Source organism: Camelina sativa, chromosome 15, assembly GCF_000633955.1.
Source record: "Camelina sativa cultivar DH55 chromosome 15, Cs, whole genome shotgun sequence".
NCBI lineage: Eukaryota > Viridiplantae > Streptophyta > Magnoliopsida > Brassicales > Brassicaceae > Camelina > Camelina sativa.
Genome location: NC_025699.1, coordinates 23419334 through 23437387, shown reverse-complemented (window position 1 = coordinate 23437387; position 18054 = coordinate 23419334). Strand labels below are relative to the sequence as shown.

The 18054-nt window shown below is 32.2% G+C and overlaps 4 protein-coding genes across 4 annotated transcripts; 2 read left to right on the top strand and 2 right to left on the bottom strand.

Moving 5' to 3' along the window:
- LOC104747361 (non-specific lipid-transfer protein 9-like) lies at positions 2787 to 3309 on the top strand. The gene is made up of 2 exons (XM_010468992.2): positions 2787 to 3149; positions 3297 to 3309. The coding sequence occupies exons 1-2, from the start codon at positions 2797 to 2799 to the stop codon at positions 3307 to 3309; spliced, it is 366 nt and encodes a 121-aa protein (XP_010467294.1). The 5' UTR covers positions 2787 to 2796.
- On the top strand, positions 8150 to 9500 carry LOC104747360 (probably inactive leucine-rich repeat receptor-like protein kinase At3g28040). The gene has a single exon (XM_010468991.2). The coding sequence runs from the start codon at positions 8194 to 8196 to the stop codon at positions 9355 to 9357; it is 1164 nt and encodes a 387-aa protein (XP_010467293.1). The 5' UTR covers positions 8150 to 8193; the 3' UTR covers positions 9358 to 9500.
- LOC104747359 (probable ADP-ribosylation factor At2g15310) lies at positions 14459 to 16121 on the bottom strand. Its single transcript, XM_010468990.2, has 5 exons — positions 15800 to 16121; positions 15414 to 15484; positions 15140 to 15259; positions 14931 to 15049; positions 14459 to 14823 (listed from the first exon to the last, which is right to left on the bottom strand). Exons 1-5 carry the CDS (start codon positions 15945 to 15947, stop codon positions 14661 to 14663), a joined length of 621 nt encoding a protein of 206 aa, XP_010467292.1. The 5' UTR covers positions 15948 to 16121; the 3' UTR covers positions 14459 to 14660.
- Positions 16550 to 17349, bottom strand: LOC104748713 (D-3-phosphoglycerate dehydrogenase 1, chloroplastic-like; the record flags this gene model as incomplete). The annotated part of the gene is made up of 1 exon (XM_010470313.1): positions 16550 to 17349. A coding segment is annotated over one exon (690 nt), but the record flags the coding sequence as incomplete, so codon positions are not given.

Below are 18054 nucleotides of genomic sequence, written 5' to 3'. Positions count from 1 at the left end.
AAATGTTCTAATGGGGACTGATTACGATGTGTTTATGGAAGGATAACAGTGGAAGATACTCAATCTTAGAGATAGATAAGGATGTCTTGACTATGGAAACATCATATGTTGCATCCGAGAGTGTAAAAACTAGAGAAGAGGGTTTAATGGAAACGTCTTTATTATCTTATCTTATATGAGATCATTACATATATATCTATATTAACATTTTTTAAGTACAGTTTGTGTTATGTCCTTTCAGTTTTCTATATTTAAATTTTTATTTACAACATTAACTCCTCAAAAACTTCCAAAAATAGCATTATTTCAGATTTTGTTTCCTAAATTTTTACATTTCATTCTAACTAAAAAAATGGGAAATTTGATTGAAAAGGACATTTTTTATTGAATTTGTCCCACTATGCTCTTTTTTTTTTAAGTTTTGTATAGTAGGTTTAACTATACATAAAAAACTCGATTATACCCTTAATTGCTAAACCATAGGGAAAAAATCAAAATTCTCTTTTTCTTAACTTCCATTTTTTTATACTTTCTAAATTATATCAAAACCAAAAAAAGGAATTTTCCTAAACTAAATCTCACAAATTTTTTTTACTCTCTCGAGACATAACTCTCTCTCTTGATCTCGACACAATTTTTCTCCATAATTTTTACTCACGATCGTATACACACGATTTTTTCCGTGTTTGTGTAGTCATATAGCTACCATAATATAGCCTTAGTCACAGAATTTTCCATGGCTATACGCTCTATTTTTACTAGTGGTTTTCCTTCGTCAACAATAAATCTCCATTCATTTTGGCTGATACATCTCCATACACCACATGTTACATAGATTTGCAACATACTGTAAAATGAACTCTTGAATGAAAGAACATAAAATTTAGGTTGACAAGCGTAGGAAAATGATGAAAAACCTTTAACCAAATCGATTAATAATGTTTTCAGAATACGTTTTCTAAATGTGTTAGAACGTAATCTTAAGAATATATATGATTTGCATAATTTTGGGATTACGTAAATATTTTGTTTCCTTTAATTTAGGATTCAGTTTCCTTCTTTAACATAATTGTAGAATATACTTTCTAAATTATGAAGAACATAGAGTAAAGTCTAGAATTAGTGTTCTAATTTTCGTAGGACACATGATAAAATATAGATTTCATATTCTGACTTCAGTAGAATATGTATAAAGTGAAGAAATCAAATTCTAAAATTTGTAGAATATAGAGTTATGTGTAGAATATATATTATAGTTTCTGTAGAACACAAACAAAATCCGACTTCTAAAAGTTTTAGAAGATATATTTATTCTAAAGTTTTTAGAATAAGTAGAGTGCGAAGAATTTTTAATCTACATTATTTAGAACATGTAGAGTATGTAGAATTTATAATCTAATATCTTCAGAATACATACAATTAGTAGAAAATGTATTCTAAATGTTGCAGAATATTTTTTTTTTCAATGTTAAAACACCATATTTTCATCAAAAACACCTTATGGCAACCTCTTTTTTATTTCTAGAATTTGTTTTTAGGGAATTGAAAATTTTAAATTGCTTAAAAGTTAGTTTCATTTTTTAAAAGGGTAGTCTAGGCATAATAGCAAATTTAGCGTAGAAAGCATAGTGGAACAAATTCAAGAAAAAATGTCCTTTTAAATTAAATTTCCCTAAAAAAAATTACAGCAAAATCAATATGGAAACAAAATGATATATTTAACCACACCTTCTATCTCTGAATCATTTGCAAACAAAGAAAACAATAATTTGATTCCCATTTTGTTTTCCAATATCTGTGAGCTTTGATTTTTAGCGTAAGAAAAACTTTGATTCATATTTATTTAAATATTATAATTAACATATATAAACTTAATAAAATTTTAAAATATTACGAATATGTAAAATTAAAAATGTTTTAAATACAATATGATATGGTTATATAGTAGATGAGTTGTAAAGACGACATGTTTGAATTAATAAAATATCATTAAATTTGTGCTAACACGGATTAAATCCTCATTTAATTATTTTTCAACACTATTAATATTAGAATATTTGACATATAAAATCAAGTTGATTTAACTAAGATTGTGTAAAATATTTAAATAATTAGAAACAATGTGACTTAATCATAGCGTATAATAACTTATTATGTATTTAGATCCTTTCTTTTTTGTTATAATAATTAAAAATCAAAATAGAATATCAAACACTAAACAAAACAAACTAAATATAAACAAATGGTCATGAAGTATATTACATATTAAAAAATTAGTATAAATATTTTGCCGTACAAACAATCGGAAAAAATAGTTATTCCTCTATTTACAAAACATCTAATATTTAACAAAAAAATAAAACATAAAATATAAATAATAATAAAATTATATGCACGCGGTGTACCGCGGGTTCAAATCTAGTTTATATAGTGATAACATTAACATAATGCTAAATTGCTAACACCGATATAATGTAAACTTTCCTAAACCCAATACATGAAAATACTTGTACAAGAAGTAATATAGAGAGTCTAATAAAAATTCTTCCCTAATACAAAGTGCTTTTAAGATCTATATTGTTTGACTGCATCTGATTGTTTAATTGTTTGCCTGCATCTGATTAAGACACTAGTAAACATTTTATTGTTTGACTGCATCTGACTTTATCGGCTGTAGTAATTAAGATTTATATTGTTTGACTGCATCTGATTAAGACACTAGTATAAATATTTTCCACCCCAAAAGGAAATTGAGCACCATAAAAAGAAATCCCAATCACAATTAATCAAACATAAATGAGCAAATCGGTTTTAATCGCTTGTGTCATTGCAATCACTATTTTTACTTTACCTTTTAATATTCAAACAGTGAATAGTTTAACGCCTTGTGAAGTAGCACTCAATGATGTAAAACCCTGTTTAACGTACCTTTGGGCTCCTCCTCAAGCTAAGCCATCACCAGATTGTTGCAGAGGCGTAAGCAAAGTGAACAATAGTGTTAAAACGTTTGACCAACGTCGTGATATGTGCATTTGTCTGTCAACTGTAGCAGCAATGACTACAGCCGATCCATACAAGTTTGACCATTTGCCAAAATTATGTGGTATTACCTTATTCGCACCCATTGGTCCAAAGCTTGATTGTAACAGGTAAATAGGTAATTCATGTTATTTAAAATTGATTATAATAGTTTTTCTTATTTCCATTCTTTGTGTTAATCCCTTTATCATATTAGAAACACAAAACGTGATAATATTTCTCTCATAGTTTTCTCAATTTTTGTTTTTTTTGTGCAGCATTAAAGTTTAAGGCGAGTAAGAAAAAATTAGAATCAAAGTAAAGATAGTATTAGATGAAAATTTGATTCATGTACAAGAAAATCCCTTCAAATAATAAAACAATAATACAATTTTTTTTGTCAAAACCATTTTTGGAGATGATAATAAGATTTTGCTAGCACAATACTTTCAAATAATAACATAGTTCATAGTATTAAAAGGACTTTTATGTCCCAAAAACTAAAGGAAAAAACGACTAAATGATCCTCAATATATTTAAATTTATCAAAGAAGAATAAAACGAAGTAAGAATACAAAAATTCCAACAGGTTGGCATCTGTTATTACAATTACAAAGATGATGAATATCGGTTCATACAAAAACAACACCAGAAGCATAACGCTAGAAAATTAGGCATCAATTAGGAAAATTCATAACAAGCTCGCGGTCTCAAGCTCAGTCTCAAGAGTCATAGGACGTGTTCTTTTCTTAGTCGGTCAACCAGCAACAGCGACAAGAAAAATAAAAAGTCCAGATGATTTCGTACTCCATTGTAACAACCGAAAGTGAAGCTCTTTTAATATTCTACTTCAAAGAAAAATGAGCTGTCACACAGGCCCGGCCAACATTAATCTAATCCCTTGGTAAAAAAAAAACTTTTCTGACTTTTTTGGAAAAAAAAACAAATTGGGAGCTTTTTTTGAATTTTTATGTAAAATTTTGGACCATTTTGTAGATAAAATTTTAATCTATTTTTTTTTTTAAAAACTATATGGGTCCTTTATATATAAGAATAACATCTGAATTGAGTATTATAAAAGCTTTCTCTCTCTTCTCTCTCTCAAATTTTTCAGAGAGAGAAAGCTTATGTAAATTAATCCGGCGACTCTTGTAGTCGGTTTTTTGCTTCCGGCTAAGTCCGGTTTTAATTCTCGCTTAGATGCGAGTTCTTTTAGCCCTTATGGCTAAGTTTTTTGTTTTTCCCCTTTTGCAGATTCAGTTAGATCTCCTTCAAGATGAAGAAGTCAAAGCTGAGTGGTGATTCAGAAGTTTTGAATCATCGGATTGCTCGATTTCAATCAAGAGGAGAGTAAATCCTCATACCTCTTGTTCTGAGCCGTGTTTGGCAAAGGATGACAGTTTCTCCTGTAAATCGTGGTGAGTGGAATTTAGGGGCAGGTGAAGAACGAATTAGGAGAGCGTGTTTTGCGACTAGTCTGACAATCTCACCTTCTCAAGTCTTCTGGAGATTAACGGATCTGAAACTTCAAATTCTCTGTTCTTCATACTCGGATAAAAACTGCAAAAGGCCTTTGGTGAATGGAGTTACAAGCTGAAATCTGATGGATCCTCGAGGTTGATAAGGCGATTTTCTCGCTGGAAAATTTTAGATCTGATCGGCGTTCAGCTCTGGTGTGAAAGACGGTGATGAAACGCGTGTTCTTTCGCACATCTTATCGGTTTTACACGTGTTGCATATGTGTCATTTACTAACCCATGTAGTTTCGGTTGTAATGTTTTTATTGGATTAATTGGGCTTTGTGTAATTGGACTCCTTCACATTGTAACCCGTTTTTGGGTTTTAAATTTTAATGAAAAAAGTTGACGACAAAAAAAAATATATAAGAATAGCATCTACAAATTATGGGCCTTTTTATAAGAAAATTTTGGACCAAAAAATTACACTTTTTAAGAAAAATATGGATAATTTCGTAATGGATCTTTTTAAAAAAATCACAGTCCTTTAGACCATTGCCCATTAGTCTACCTTATTTGACTCGGGCATGCTTTGCAGTAGCTAAAAATTTTAGCATCCGCTCTTAATCAACCGTGCTTACCTATCAGTAGTTTCAGTGTATTGCTGGAATTGTTATCTTTAATCGTAATAGTGTACTTTTCTGTGGTCATCGCTGGTCGCAACTGTTAAAAAGAACAGGCTCATAGTGGACAAGATCAAGGATTTGAAGAATCTTGTAGAATGTACCTTGTTTTTTTTTTTTTTGGATCAAAATAGAATGCATCTTGTTTCTTTACTCTCTTTAACATGGATTTGGAACTTGTACACTATTATATATTAGTTTGGGTTTGTGTTTTGTTTTTTTCCATGGTTTGCATAACTTTAGACTATTTAATTTGGATTTGGAACTTGAACTTTTTTATACTTAAAACTTTGAACCACATTCAAATAGGTTTAGCATTGCCATAATTACAAACTGATTTTTGGATGATGGTTCAGTTTTTCAGATAGTTTGGTTATTTTGCATACAATTACTTGAACCGAACTGAACTCGAATATAGTTCGGTTACTTTTGGTTCCCTTTCAAATTATCCAATCCAAACCAAAACTACCCCAACCAAAAACATTTTGGTTCTCTAATAGATCCTAAATGTTGGAATCAAGGAACCGAACCAAATAACCGATCACTTACCCCTACTTTTAAATTTTTAAATGAATAAAAAGTCAAGTGCCTATGGTTTAATTGGTAAAGATTGCTGGTTTAAATTGCATTTGGATTTTTGGAGAAACCATATATAATGCTGAATCTTTGTCATTAAAATATGGATGGTCTAAGTACAATTATTTATTCGAAAGAAAAGAAGTAAAGAACCTGAAAACAAATAAATAAGAACAGAGCTTTTGTAAGTGCTTTCCAAACATGTCCCCCCAATCATTCGAAAGTCCAAGTTTTTTGGTCTTATCCTATTTTTATTATTATTCACCAAATATTAAGAATTATTTAGTAATGGTAAATGAATAATGATCATTCGCTAACAAATTGTATGTACTACATTAATGGTAATAGCAAAGGCTATTTTGGTTTAGTCCAAAGAGTGTGTGTCTTTATTCGTATTCATATACATAGTCAGACGACTCTTGACTTATTATTGTTTGTCGCTGACACACCAACTCCATCTCCAAGGACCAAGAACATAATCTTTAAAACAAAACAAAAAATTACTTACAACAAAGATCACAAGATGTGGCAAAAACATTTGACTACTTAAACTCTTATTTAGTGTGTCGCTAGAGATCCAATTCAACAACTTAAAAAATATTTGCTTTTCAACTTAGATTTAAAACCAGCCACAATTTACTGGTGAGAGACCAGCGAGAGTCGCTGCTTCGGTTAAATTTACAAGGCCAAGAGATTAAGCAACACCTAAACTAAAAATCTAGAGAAAAAACCCTACCGAAACATAATTGGGTAAGAATGTGTTAGTTAGGCCGTTTATTTCTAATAATTATTCGTATCACATTTGATTTTGGCTTAAGCATTGAACCTTGTAACGTAAGGAGAGAGGCGACCAAAAGGCAAAGCCGACCTCCACCACGTAGTCTAGCTTTATATAAAGACTAGAATTTGTATCCACAATACACGCACGGAATTTTAATTAAAACACTTTTTTATCGATATAAATTTTTGAACTTAAATATAATATCTAACATATATATTGTTGAAAATAATATTTTTTGTTATATTTATTTGCATGAGATATTAGTTTAAATTTTTAATTAATAAAAAAATTGAATATTAATATAATTATTTAAAGTTAAAAGATAAATATATATAATTGTCATACTTATTTTACTAATATATATATAATATATATTATCTAATGTCGCAATAATGTTTTCTTGGCAAATCAACAATGTATCACATGGTAACGAAAAACGACTTAAAATCCTCACTGGAATAGTCGACAATCTTTTGATATTTTATTCCTAGAAGAGTTTATTTCATATTCATATCTCATGAAAATATATTTTTAAAAGTTTTAACGTCGAATATTAATCGTTGACTTAATTATAGGGATCATTTAAACATATTGATATTCCACATTAAATGCAAATATACAAAGTTTTATGAACATTTTTATAGTGTTATGTCGGTACAACGGAGTTGTCCAAGTGCATCATCTGCCATAACATAATTTTCGACTAAGTCAAGAATACTTAGATGGTGAAATGGTTACACCCGTCAATGAATACCCGTTCACTAATCCAAATTAAATATTATTCTAAAATCACATATGTTATTTTCATATTTTAATTTTGTGATGCAACCTCAACTTCGTATTCTCAAAAATACATAGTATACTTTAAATATGTTGTTTCTACTAATGTTTTAGGTTAAAAACATTTGATAAAATTAATGAAATCTCAATTTTGTTTTATGTTTTACTTTTCTTTTATCATGTTATAGAATTTTTAGCTTCAGTTGATAATATGTCTTATGAGGTATGCTACACAAATCATATGTCATTTTTTGTAACAGTTTACATATCATTTTTTCTCTATTTTTGTGACCATTGATTTTGTTTTGAATTATTTTTCAAGAGTCTTTTTATAGTCTTTCTAAAAAAAGTGTGACTATTACAATATCTTTATTTTATATTAAAACTTTTAAGTTGAGTTAAGTAATTAATTTTTTATTTTTCTTTAAGTGAAATTTAATAATAAATCTTTGTATATATGTTTTTTAGAAACTAATGTTTTACTTTAATTTTATTTATATGTTTAGAAATTTATAAATATAATTACATAAATTATTTTTAATTCTACCATATACTAAAATCTTACTTCTATTTCCAAAACTCATTAACACATTCTAAATTTTGAAATATGATATTTTTGGTTAAATTTAAATAATAACATTATTCAAATTTAACATTATTTTAATATCTTCCTTTATATTATTTAATTCATTTTATATAGTTATTAATTTTATTATTTATCAAAATTTATATTATTGCTTTTACTATTTTCAAATTTAATAAATTTTTTAAAAATATATATAGTGTATCTTAGATGAATGTCGACGTGGAGGAAGAAGAAACGAGAAAAATTAACTTATATATATAGGTTTAGCACTCTTTTAAGTCTTGACATCATGCATTCACACTTTTTCAAACAATGACTTTGTTTATTTCCTCGTGCCTTCTTCTTCTTCTTCTCACCTTCCTCTTCACCTCCACCGATGCTCTGACGTCACCATCCGACGTGTCAGCACTAAAAGCCTTCAAAGCCACCGTGAAACCAAACTCAATCCCGCCGTGGTCTTGTCTCGCAAGCTGGGACTTTACTGTCTCCGACCCTTGTGCTTCACCACGTCGAACGCATTTCACTTGCGGCATCACTTGCTCGTCTGACTCCACACGTGTGACCCAACTAACTCTCGACCCGGCCGGGTACACGGGTCGTCTCACGCCGCTCATCTCCGGCCTCACGGAGCTCCTTACGCTCGATCTCGCCGAGAACAACTTCTACGGCCTAATCCCATCCTCCATATCCTCCCTCCTCAGCCTCAAAACCCTGGTTCTCCGATCCAACTCGTTTTCTGGATCCATACCCGACTCAGTAACTCGACTCAACTCACTCGAGTCCATTGACATCTCTCACAACTCACTCACCGGGTCACTTCCAAAAACAATGAACTCGCTCTCAAACCTCCGTCAGCTCGATCTTAGCTACAACAAGCTCACCGGAGCCATCCCAAAGCTTCCCAAAAACCTCATCGACTTAGCTTTAAAGGCCAACACCTTATCAGGACCCATATCAAAAGAATCGTTCACCGAGTCAACTCAGCTCGAAATCGTCGAGCTCGCCGAGAACTCATTCACCGGAACACTCGGAGCTTGGTTCTTCCTCCTCGAATCAGTCCAACAAGTAGATCTAGCTAACAACACTCTCACAGGCATCGAAGTCCTCCCTCCAAAACTCGCCGGAGAAAACAACCTCGTAGCTGTAGAGCTAGGTTACAACCAAATCAGAGGAACCGCTCCGGCGAGTTTCGCGGCGTACCCGAGACTCTCCTCACTGTCTATGAGATACAACATGCTTCACGGTGGTATACCGTCGGAGTACGAACGGAGCAAGACGTTGAGACGGCTTTACTTAGACGGGAACTTCTTGACGGGAAAAGCTCCGGCGAGATTCGTGAGATCGGACGCAGAAGTAATGGGAAGTTTGGGAAATAACTGTCTACAGGGATGTCCAGGGAAAGCTAAGATGTGTGCTCCATCGCAGAAACCATTTTACATTTGTAAGCAAGCTTATGGTGGGAAACCAAAGTCTTAATTTTGTCGGTGTCGGCGACTACTTCTTGTAATATATAATTATGCATTAACTCTTCTTGTTAGTTTGCACACACAAAAAAAAGAAAAAAAAAAAAAAAACTCTTCTTGTTTAGTCTTGGAGAACCACCAGTCGTTATCGAGATCTTCATATGTGAGCAGGAAATGAAAATGCTTCAAACTCACACAAACTATTTTTATAAATCGTATAAAAATAATGATGACTGCGTTGGTAAATATTAAAATGGGGTATCAAATACTGATGATTTGGACGCTACATCATTAAAGAATAATAATGACCTTGTTTGATACCTTGTACAACTATTTTCTTTTTTTTATGACAGCATTGTACAAATTTATATTTACAACTAAAACTGAATTTGTTACGGCTCATATCCATAACATTGCATAATCGTATAGTTACATAAATCATAGAATAAAAAACTCGTCGAATGATAATTTCTATAGTTGAAACCTGTAAAATAAAATTATTTAAAAATATTATGTTGTTTAGATACATTTTGCAAAATGACATATATTATCTTTCATAACAAATGTCAAGATAATGGGCACTTTACTTCCAACTATGAATGAATAAAAAAGATGAAGACGTATTGTATTATCTTTCATAACACATTGATCATGCACCGTCCCGGTTAAGCTAGTATTGCAATCCTTAGTTGACTAGCTTAGCTCTACGTATACTTTAGTATCATNAAAAAAAAAAAAAAAAAAAAAAAAAAAAAAAAAAAAAAAAAAAAAAAAAAAAAAAAAAAAAAAAAAAAAAAAAAAAAAAAAAAAACGTCATCGACCACACCAAAAAAAAAGAAGAAGAAAAAATTGAATTTAGAAAAAGAAAGATGACACTGGAATGGTACTAGACCACTACATCAGATGCTCTACTTCTCTCCAACATCTAGGCTACGATAATTACCTGAAAAGATGATTAGATGACACTAGAGTCGTGACTATACATATACATCGACATTTTATATAATACTTAATGAGTTTGAATCATTCCTCAACAAGCGTATAAACTCAATAGTAATAAGAATTATTTCCAATCTTGTACATATGATAATATACATTTACACTCCACCTACGATTTTCCAATCCAGTACGATGTGCATCTATATAGTGCACATTGTGATGTGACAAGTCCCACTAAACTGAAACATCCATAATACAATACTCCGACTCAAATTTCTGTTATGTCCATTGTGATATGTACAACCTTCATAAAGAACATTCATAACTTTTCATTCTGTTTTAATACATCACATGTATATGTATATTACATTCGAGCTTATGTAAGCCAATGGACATTCTAGACCGTGGATCATCTTTTACCCAATCCCAATAGCATAAACTCTAGTTTATGTAAACTGCTAGACACTTTAGACCCCTGTTTTAGAATCTCTAACTCTCTCTCCACACACTATTCTGGTTTTACCATATTTTATCGTATTTTGTATCTTCAGACTAATTATGGACCGCCCGTTACAAAGTTTATATTAAATAAGCATTGATATCAATATGCATGAAACGGCATGGTATTTTAATTCAAATGACAACTGCTGTACGTTGAAGCTATATCACTTTTTAAATGGCAGCAAAAACATTTTAGAAAGACTACGTACGTGTGTTGCTTATTTGCTTATAGCCTTATACTATAAGGAAAATTTGCATGAACGGAATAAGTTAATAAAATATCAGAAAACACCGAAATCTATTTTGTAAGATATGCACATGAAAGAAGAAGGCAGCTGTTATTTGATTATTTTTGTGGTATTGGTACCAACCAAAATTGTCACTATCATAATCACCGGTTTCTCCCCGAAACAGCTGTTTCTTGGTTCTCCCATTTTATTGCGCCTAACTTTTATATACTATAATAACGAATTCTTTAGTTCCACTCATATCATATGATAGGTTTTTGGCTCACCAGCAAGGTTGGTAAGACCCTTATCCATCATCTAATGATTATAGAATTAGTTATACGTCAAGATTAATTACTAAAGTAATATTGATAACAATCGTTTTCAGGTTTGAAAGGATCGGTGATGTGTACATTTTTAGTCGCCTTTGGCTTTAATTATTTACATTTTTTGTTTTGTGATGTGTTTTGTTAGTTTACATGTTTTTCTAGAATGTGCATTTTGGTTCAGGTTATATTCAAATGAAGTATGAACAATTTAGATGCAATCAAGGAAATAACGAAAAAAATCAAACAAATGTATCGGAATGAAGTTTTTCGACTGGATGGTTTTGCTCCAACCCAGTTTGCTTTTTTTTTTTTTCATCTGTCTCATCATCGGTGTCTTGTAAGCATTACAAGAAAACAACGGTTTTGCTATAGATCGTATATATAGCAAATCCCTCGCAAATCGACGAAAGCGAGAGATTTGCAAGGAATGTCCGTTGGTCTAATTTATAAAAACCATCAAAATAATTTAAAACAATTAGTCAAATAAACTTTCAAGTATATTATAAGGTCCAATGGTCTCATCATGCTCTTTTCTATCATCAAAATTTCCAAAATTGTCTAATTTTGCATCTTCCTCTAATCATGAACTATCTTATACACTATATCATATATATGTTCATTACATTGAAACAAATATTTGACAAATATTCCAAAATTGTCCAATTCTCTAACAATTTTGTGTTGCACTGCCCTATCTTTGATTATAAGTCTTGGATTCATCTTTTTAATCATTAATAGTAATGTAATTAGTCTTTAGAGTTTAGGGTTTAGGGTTTAAAGTTGTCATTTGCGAGAGAATTGCTATGATTTGAGTAATTTGCGATGGATTTGCGACTAATTTGCTTTATATCTAGCAATTCAGTCGCAAATTTGTCGCAAACCTTTAATATCTAATTTATAAAAACCATCAAAATAATTTAGAAAGTTAGTAAAATTAATNTTTGCTTTATATCTAGCAATTCAGTCGCAAATTTGTCGCAAACCTTTAATATCTAATTTATAAAAACCATCAAAATAATTTTGAAAGTTAGTAAAATTAATTTTCAAGTATATTATAAGGTCCAATGTCTCATCATACTCTTTTCTATCATCTTTTTAATCATCAATAGTAATGTATTAGTAATGTATTTCAAAATAATTCACCTTATGAACACATTCAAATGTATTTTAGAATAATTCACCTTATGAACACATTCAAATATTAAGTTTTGTAATATTTACAAAAAAAAAGAATTTTCTAATTTTGCAATTGATTTGCTATGGCTTTCGCAAGTTACTCGCATGTCCAAAGCAATTTTGCTATGGATTCTGTTTTCGCAAAGTCGTCGCAATATTGCGATTGATTTGCAAGGGAGGTGACCTTCCCAGCAAATTTGTTGTGAATGTCTCACAATTTAGCAGCGGATTTGCGACAACCACCTTCCTCGCAATTTTGCAAGGGATATGCTAGGGATTTTTTGTTTCTCGTACTATCCTCGCAAATCCACCACAAATTTGCGAGAGCTGTAATCCGTCGCAACTCGCCCTCGCAAAAGGCGTGTTTTCTTGTAGTGAAATATCTATTCCATGTCTCTTATTTTATTTTTTTTTTTGAAATTTTGTCTATGGTTTCAAATTTGAATTTGAAGTTTCTATGTTTTACATATGAGAACTCTACCAAGTGTTTGATAGAGTTCTAACCTCTCATTCCACTACCGCCAAGATACGACTAATCTATTTGAACCAACAATTCTTGTTTTCCTTTTTTTTGTTTGATTTGTCCATCATTAGCAAGGGTTTCTATTCTGCAACTCTTGTGTTGTGGGATTTTGAGAACCGAGGTATCCCAAGTGTCTACTCTGCGAAGGACGTTTCTGATGGTATCAAGAAGCTCTTGAGGAATAACAATTATAATGAGAGAATTAAGGTGGCAGATAAAAAAAATAATCTTAATTACATTTTAAGAACGTGATAATAATCCGAGTTCTTAAAAAAATAAGCCCATGGATTATTATCAAATTATCTCCAAGGATTGATAATAATCTGCCAGTTCTTAAAAAAATAATTGTATCACGTTTCTGATGGTATCAAGGATTGACAATTACTTGTTATTTTTACTAACTAATTTATAATGTATCTATACACTACAACCTTATAACAAACTATTAAATACAACTATAAAAAACTAACTATTAGACATATACATTGTTTTATCTAATGAGATTTTATCTAATGAGAGAGCTCGTTTTGATTGGTTAGTGGGATAGACCAATTTTTATTATATACAAATTTACTTTATTATAGAAAATTAACATATGAAGTTTTTGTAAGATTTCATGACCACAATGGTGAAACTAATGTTTATTGAGACATATATTCTTCTATCACAGCACTCTTGCACACATTGTTGTACCTATTATTTTATACTTTCAGAATTTTTAAAAATAGAGATTCAAAATTTTCCTTCGCTTTCATACAACATTTTTCAAAAATAAGTGCGTGGACAACAAAAGTAGTTCAAAATTTTCACATCATCATAAAAAGCGATAATTCAAAATAGAAAAAATTATGCAGGAATATTTTTATGTTCTAAAGATAATCAAAATACAAGTCAAAAATTATGTGACTACAAAAATTAAATACTATTAATTAATATTATTCATTAAAATTGAAAAAGTGACACATGTCTAAATTTTGGAAATCAGTTGGGAGCTTCTAAGAGCATAAACAATATAATAAATATACAAAAATGAAATAGTAGGTTATAAAAATAACTAAAAATAAGAATGTTAGAATACTAAATTTAAAATTAATAAAAATGAGATGTGTCACAAAAATAGAATGGCAAAGTTAGAAGACTATCTTTATATTTAAAGACATCTTCGTGGATTAACCAATGAGGGTAGTGAAAACCATTGGACAGATGGAACGGTTTAAAACGTCTCTAGACTATTATATATGTCTAGAGAAAAAGCGAGTCCATTTTCAGTATTATTTTCTTATTGATTATTTCGGTCCATCAGTGTATCTATTAAAAGATGTAATTCTAAAGTACGAAGGAGAAAACGAATTCATATAAAGGGTACGTAACGTACGATACCCAAAAAAAACTTTATTAATTCACTCGATAATATGAGTATAATAGTCAAGTATGGTTCTCATTGAGAAACATGGAAAACAAAACGCCATAATACAAATACAAATACAAAAAACGAATAAGCCAGCTATTTTGTTTACTCGTACGCATCAGTTTCGTACCGAACAAGCTATAGTACACAAAAATACACTTCTCATATTTGGCACGCTCCGACTGTATACATAGTTTTTGTATTCAAGGCCTTCTAATACCTCAGGCCTCGTACTAGCTTCCTCTCATAGGAATTATTCCGGAAACTACCACCAACCGAAGTAGAGCGTTCAGGTTTGCTCGGGATTGTTGTGGATAGCCATTCGAGTCCTTCGTATAAGCCTTGTCCTGAGATAGCTGAGGTTCCTTGTATAAGCCTACACCAATCAAAAGTACACAAAAAGCTTCTATTTATACTCTTAACCACTAAATATATATATGTAACGACTAACGAACATGAGAATTAAGACGTTTTAATTATTACCAACAACGTTTGGATAGGCTGTGCAGACCAAGTTTGTTTGCAACCTCTGCTACTGGTAAAGCATTTCTTGAATCTTGCTTGTTCGCAAAGACGAGTACACATGCACCTTCTAGTTCGTTCTGTGCAGTTTTTGTTGTTGTCAAAGTTGTTGGCATAAAAAAAAGGAGAGAGTACTAGTAAGTAACATTTTAAACTTCATATGATTTTACATCGGTTAGTATGCGATGAAGCTCGTTTCGAGCTTCTGACATCCTTTCATTGTCACTACTGTCCACCACAAAGATGAGCCCCTGCGCGTTCTGAAAATAGTGTCTCCACAGTTTGCGAATCTGTTGAGAAACCCAACATCTTTTTAAATAAAATGATTTAGATCCCATAAGACAGACAGGTCAAGCCTTGAGAGGCAAGAGAGAAATATGTGTTTATATGCACTTGTAGAGAAGTGAGACAGTAGAATCAATATGAATTTGACATGGAGTTTACCTTCTCTTGGCCTCCTATATCCCATACAGTGAAATTGATGCCTTTGTATTCTACGGTTTCCAGGTTGAACCCTGGAAAATGATAAAACAACCAAAAACGAATAATATGGTTAACCCTGATGATCCTGACGCAGATACAACATCTACATGAGAATTATCAAGCTATTTCTTCCTAACAAGTGCAAACACAATCAAAGGGAAAAAGTAACTATCTACAAATAAGTTAAGATCCATAAACAAAAAACACAAAGTATTATATAGTTGGAGCTGATCGTCCATAATCCTTAATAGATCGATAGACTGAATCAACAACTTGCTAATCGATCCCTCACCTAGAGAGGAATAGCAATAAAGAGTAAGAGAAAATAAAAAGCTCATGTCACATACCTATAGTAGGCACTGTTGTCACAACCTCTCCAAGCTTGAGCTTGTAAAGGATGGTAGTTTTCCCTGAACCATCAAGACCCACCATCAAAATTCTCACTTTACTTTTAGGAAGAAACCTTTTCGCTATACGTGAAAATTTAGCCCCCATGTAGAACAAACAAAACTTAAGGGAAATATGAGATATAGTGAAACAAACACAAATTTATGGTTGTTCAAGTTATGTTCTGGTAAGGAATAAGCTTGGGGTTTATATGAGATCTGTGAAGAGTATTACACACATGTGAAAAATTGTATAAAAAAATAACTGAAAGTTTGATTTGCAGATTGTAAAGGCAAATCCCATTTCGAAGAAAGGCTGGAAACGAATAAATTCCAAAAGGAAGCGAAGAATGGTGTGGTGTGTGTCCTTTTCCAAACTCAAAAGCTCATTAGGGACACAGAGCAAGACTGGTCAGATTCTCTCTGTTATGTCTTTCTCATTCGAGAAGCATATATATCAGAATCTTATTCCTTGAGTACATCACCAGCAAATATGGAATATTATTACAGGTACATAGGAAAGACACGGAATTAGAATTGCATAAAGATGGTAAATTGGAACAAAATATTTTAATCAGATTATTTTTTTTAGGTTAAAACTTGTTCTAAGTGAAAGTAACAGAAGTTCCTACCAATAAAAAAATAATAAAACAGAAGTTGAAACATGAACAGCCTCAAAGGTCAAATTCTGAGGCAGACCTTATTTTTTCATCTCACTAAGTCTCACTCTCTCTTAAGCTACGTTGGCACTATCAAAACTGTAGAAAACAACAAAAGAAATAAAGCCAAAGCCATTCTTTCATCGAGTCCTCTTAACAAAACTATAACTTGAGGAACACAAACTCCTCAACGGCCGGAATCTCTCCAATTTTCTTCAAAGTCTCTTTGCTCGGCATGTCATCAACACTAATCACCATAACCGCTTGCTTCCACGGCGCAATTCTCCCAACACTCATGAAACTGACATTAACATTCGATTCTGCCAAGATGTTTCCAACAGTTCCGATCATGCCAGGCTGATCTACCTGCCTACACAATATTATACTTCCTTCAAGACTCACATTTACTTCAAAACACCCCACTTTTGTCAAATGGGGGACCCCATCTTTAACTCTTCCTTCATCTTTGACGTCTCCAGTCTCAGATAAGGCGCTCGCGAATTTGGACTCGACGTTGCCTAGCTGAACCGTGATTGTCTCGAGTGGGCTCTCTGGTGAACCATCAAGGACAATACGTTCCTCTGAAATTCTCAGGCCTCTCTGTTTTGCTGTGTAATCTGCGTTGACCAGGTTCACATACACATCAGAGATCGGCTCAATGATAACCTTTGTTATCATTGCTCTGAGAAGTCTAGTGTCAAGATCATCAGTGGCTCGAGCCGAGGCGTAGGTCACTTTCACGTTCTTTACACCACTTCCTCCAGCCACCAACTGCACAGCCAGTCTTCCTAGTTGCTCTGCCAGAACCACATATGGTTTCAGTTCCGCGAGAACCTGTGCATATAATAAATTTCGTAAATACAATTACTCCCCCAAGACAACCTCTTCTACTTCTAGTATCTCATTGTCGATGTCCTCAGTGACGTTCTTCAGAGCATGTACTACAATGCAGAGAAGAAGGGAAAGATGCCTCTTGTTCTAAGGTCATCATTAAGTTTCTTTTCTTTATCTTCATGCAAAAGCACGTACGGTATGGTGGTTTTTGAAGAGCTAGTAGTTATGACTCGGTTACTTGCTTTCATGTATATTGTTTCAAGTGTAATGATGATTGATGCTTTGTGTTTGGATTTTTTTAGGTTACATCGGCGATTTTTGAGTATGTTGATGACCACCGGTCTGGTGAGATTGTTGTTGAGCTTAATGGAAGGCTGAATAAGTTTGGAGTCATCAGTCCTAGTTTTGATGATTGTTGGTGTTAATTAAGAGACTCAAGCATGGACTGCTCGTCTACTTCCTCATACAGACAGGTTACCTTGATTTCCTGTATATGTCTCAAGCATAGTGATGTTTGGTCCACTCTTTTGCTAATAGATTTTAGTTTACATCGCCTTTGAGTATGTTGATGACTTGACCACCGGTCTACATTGTGCGGTATGCAGAGAAGAAGAGGAGAGGTATACTAAGCATTGTGCGATATACATTCATTAGTACATATACTGATGTTTGCACTATCTTTAGTCGTAGAATTTGCTCCTTTGTAATGACAGTCTTTTTATA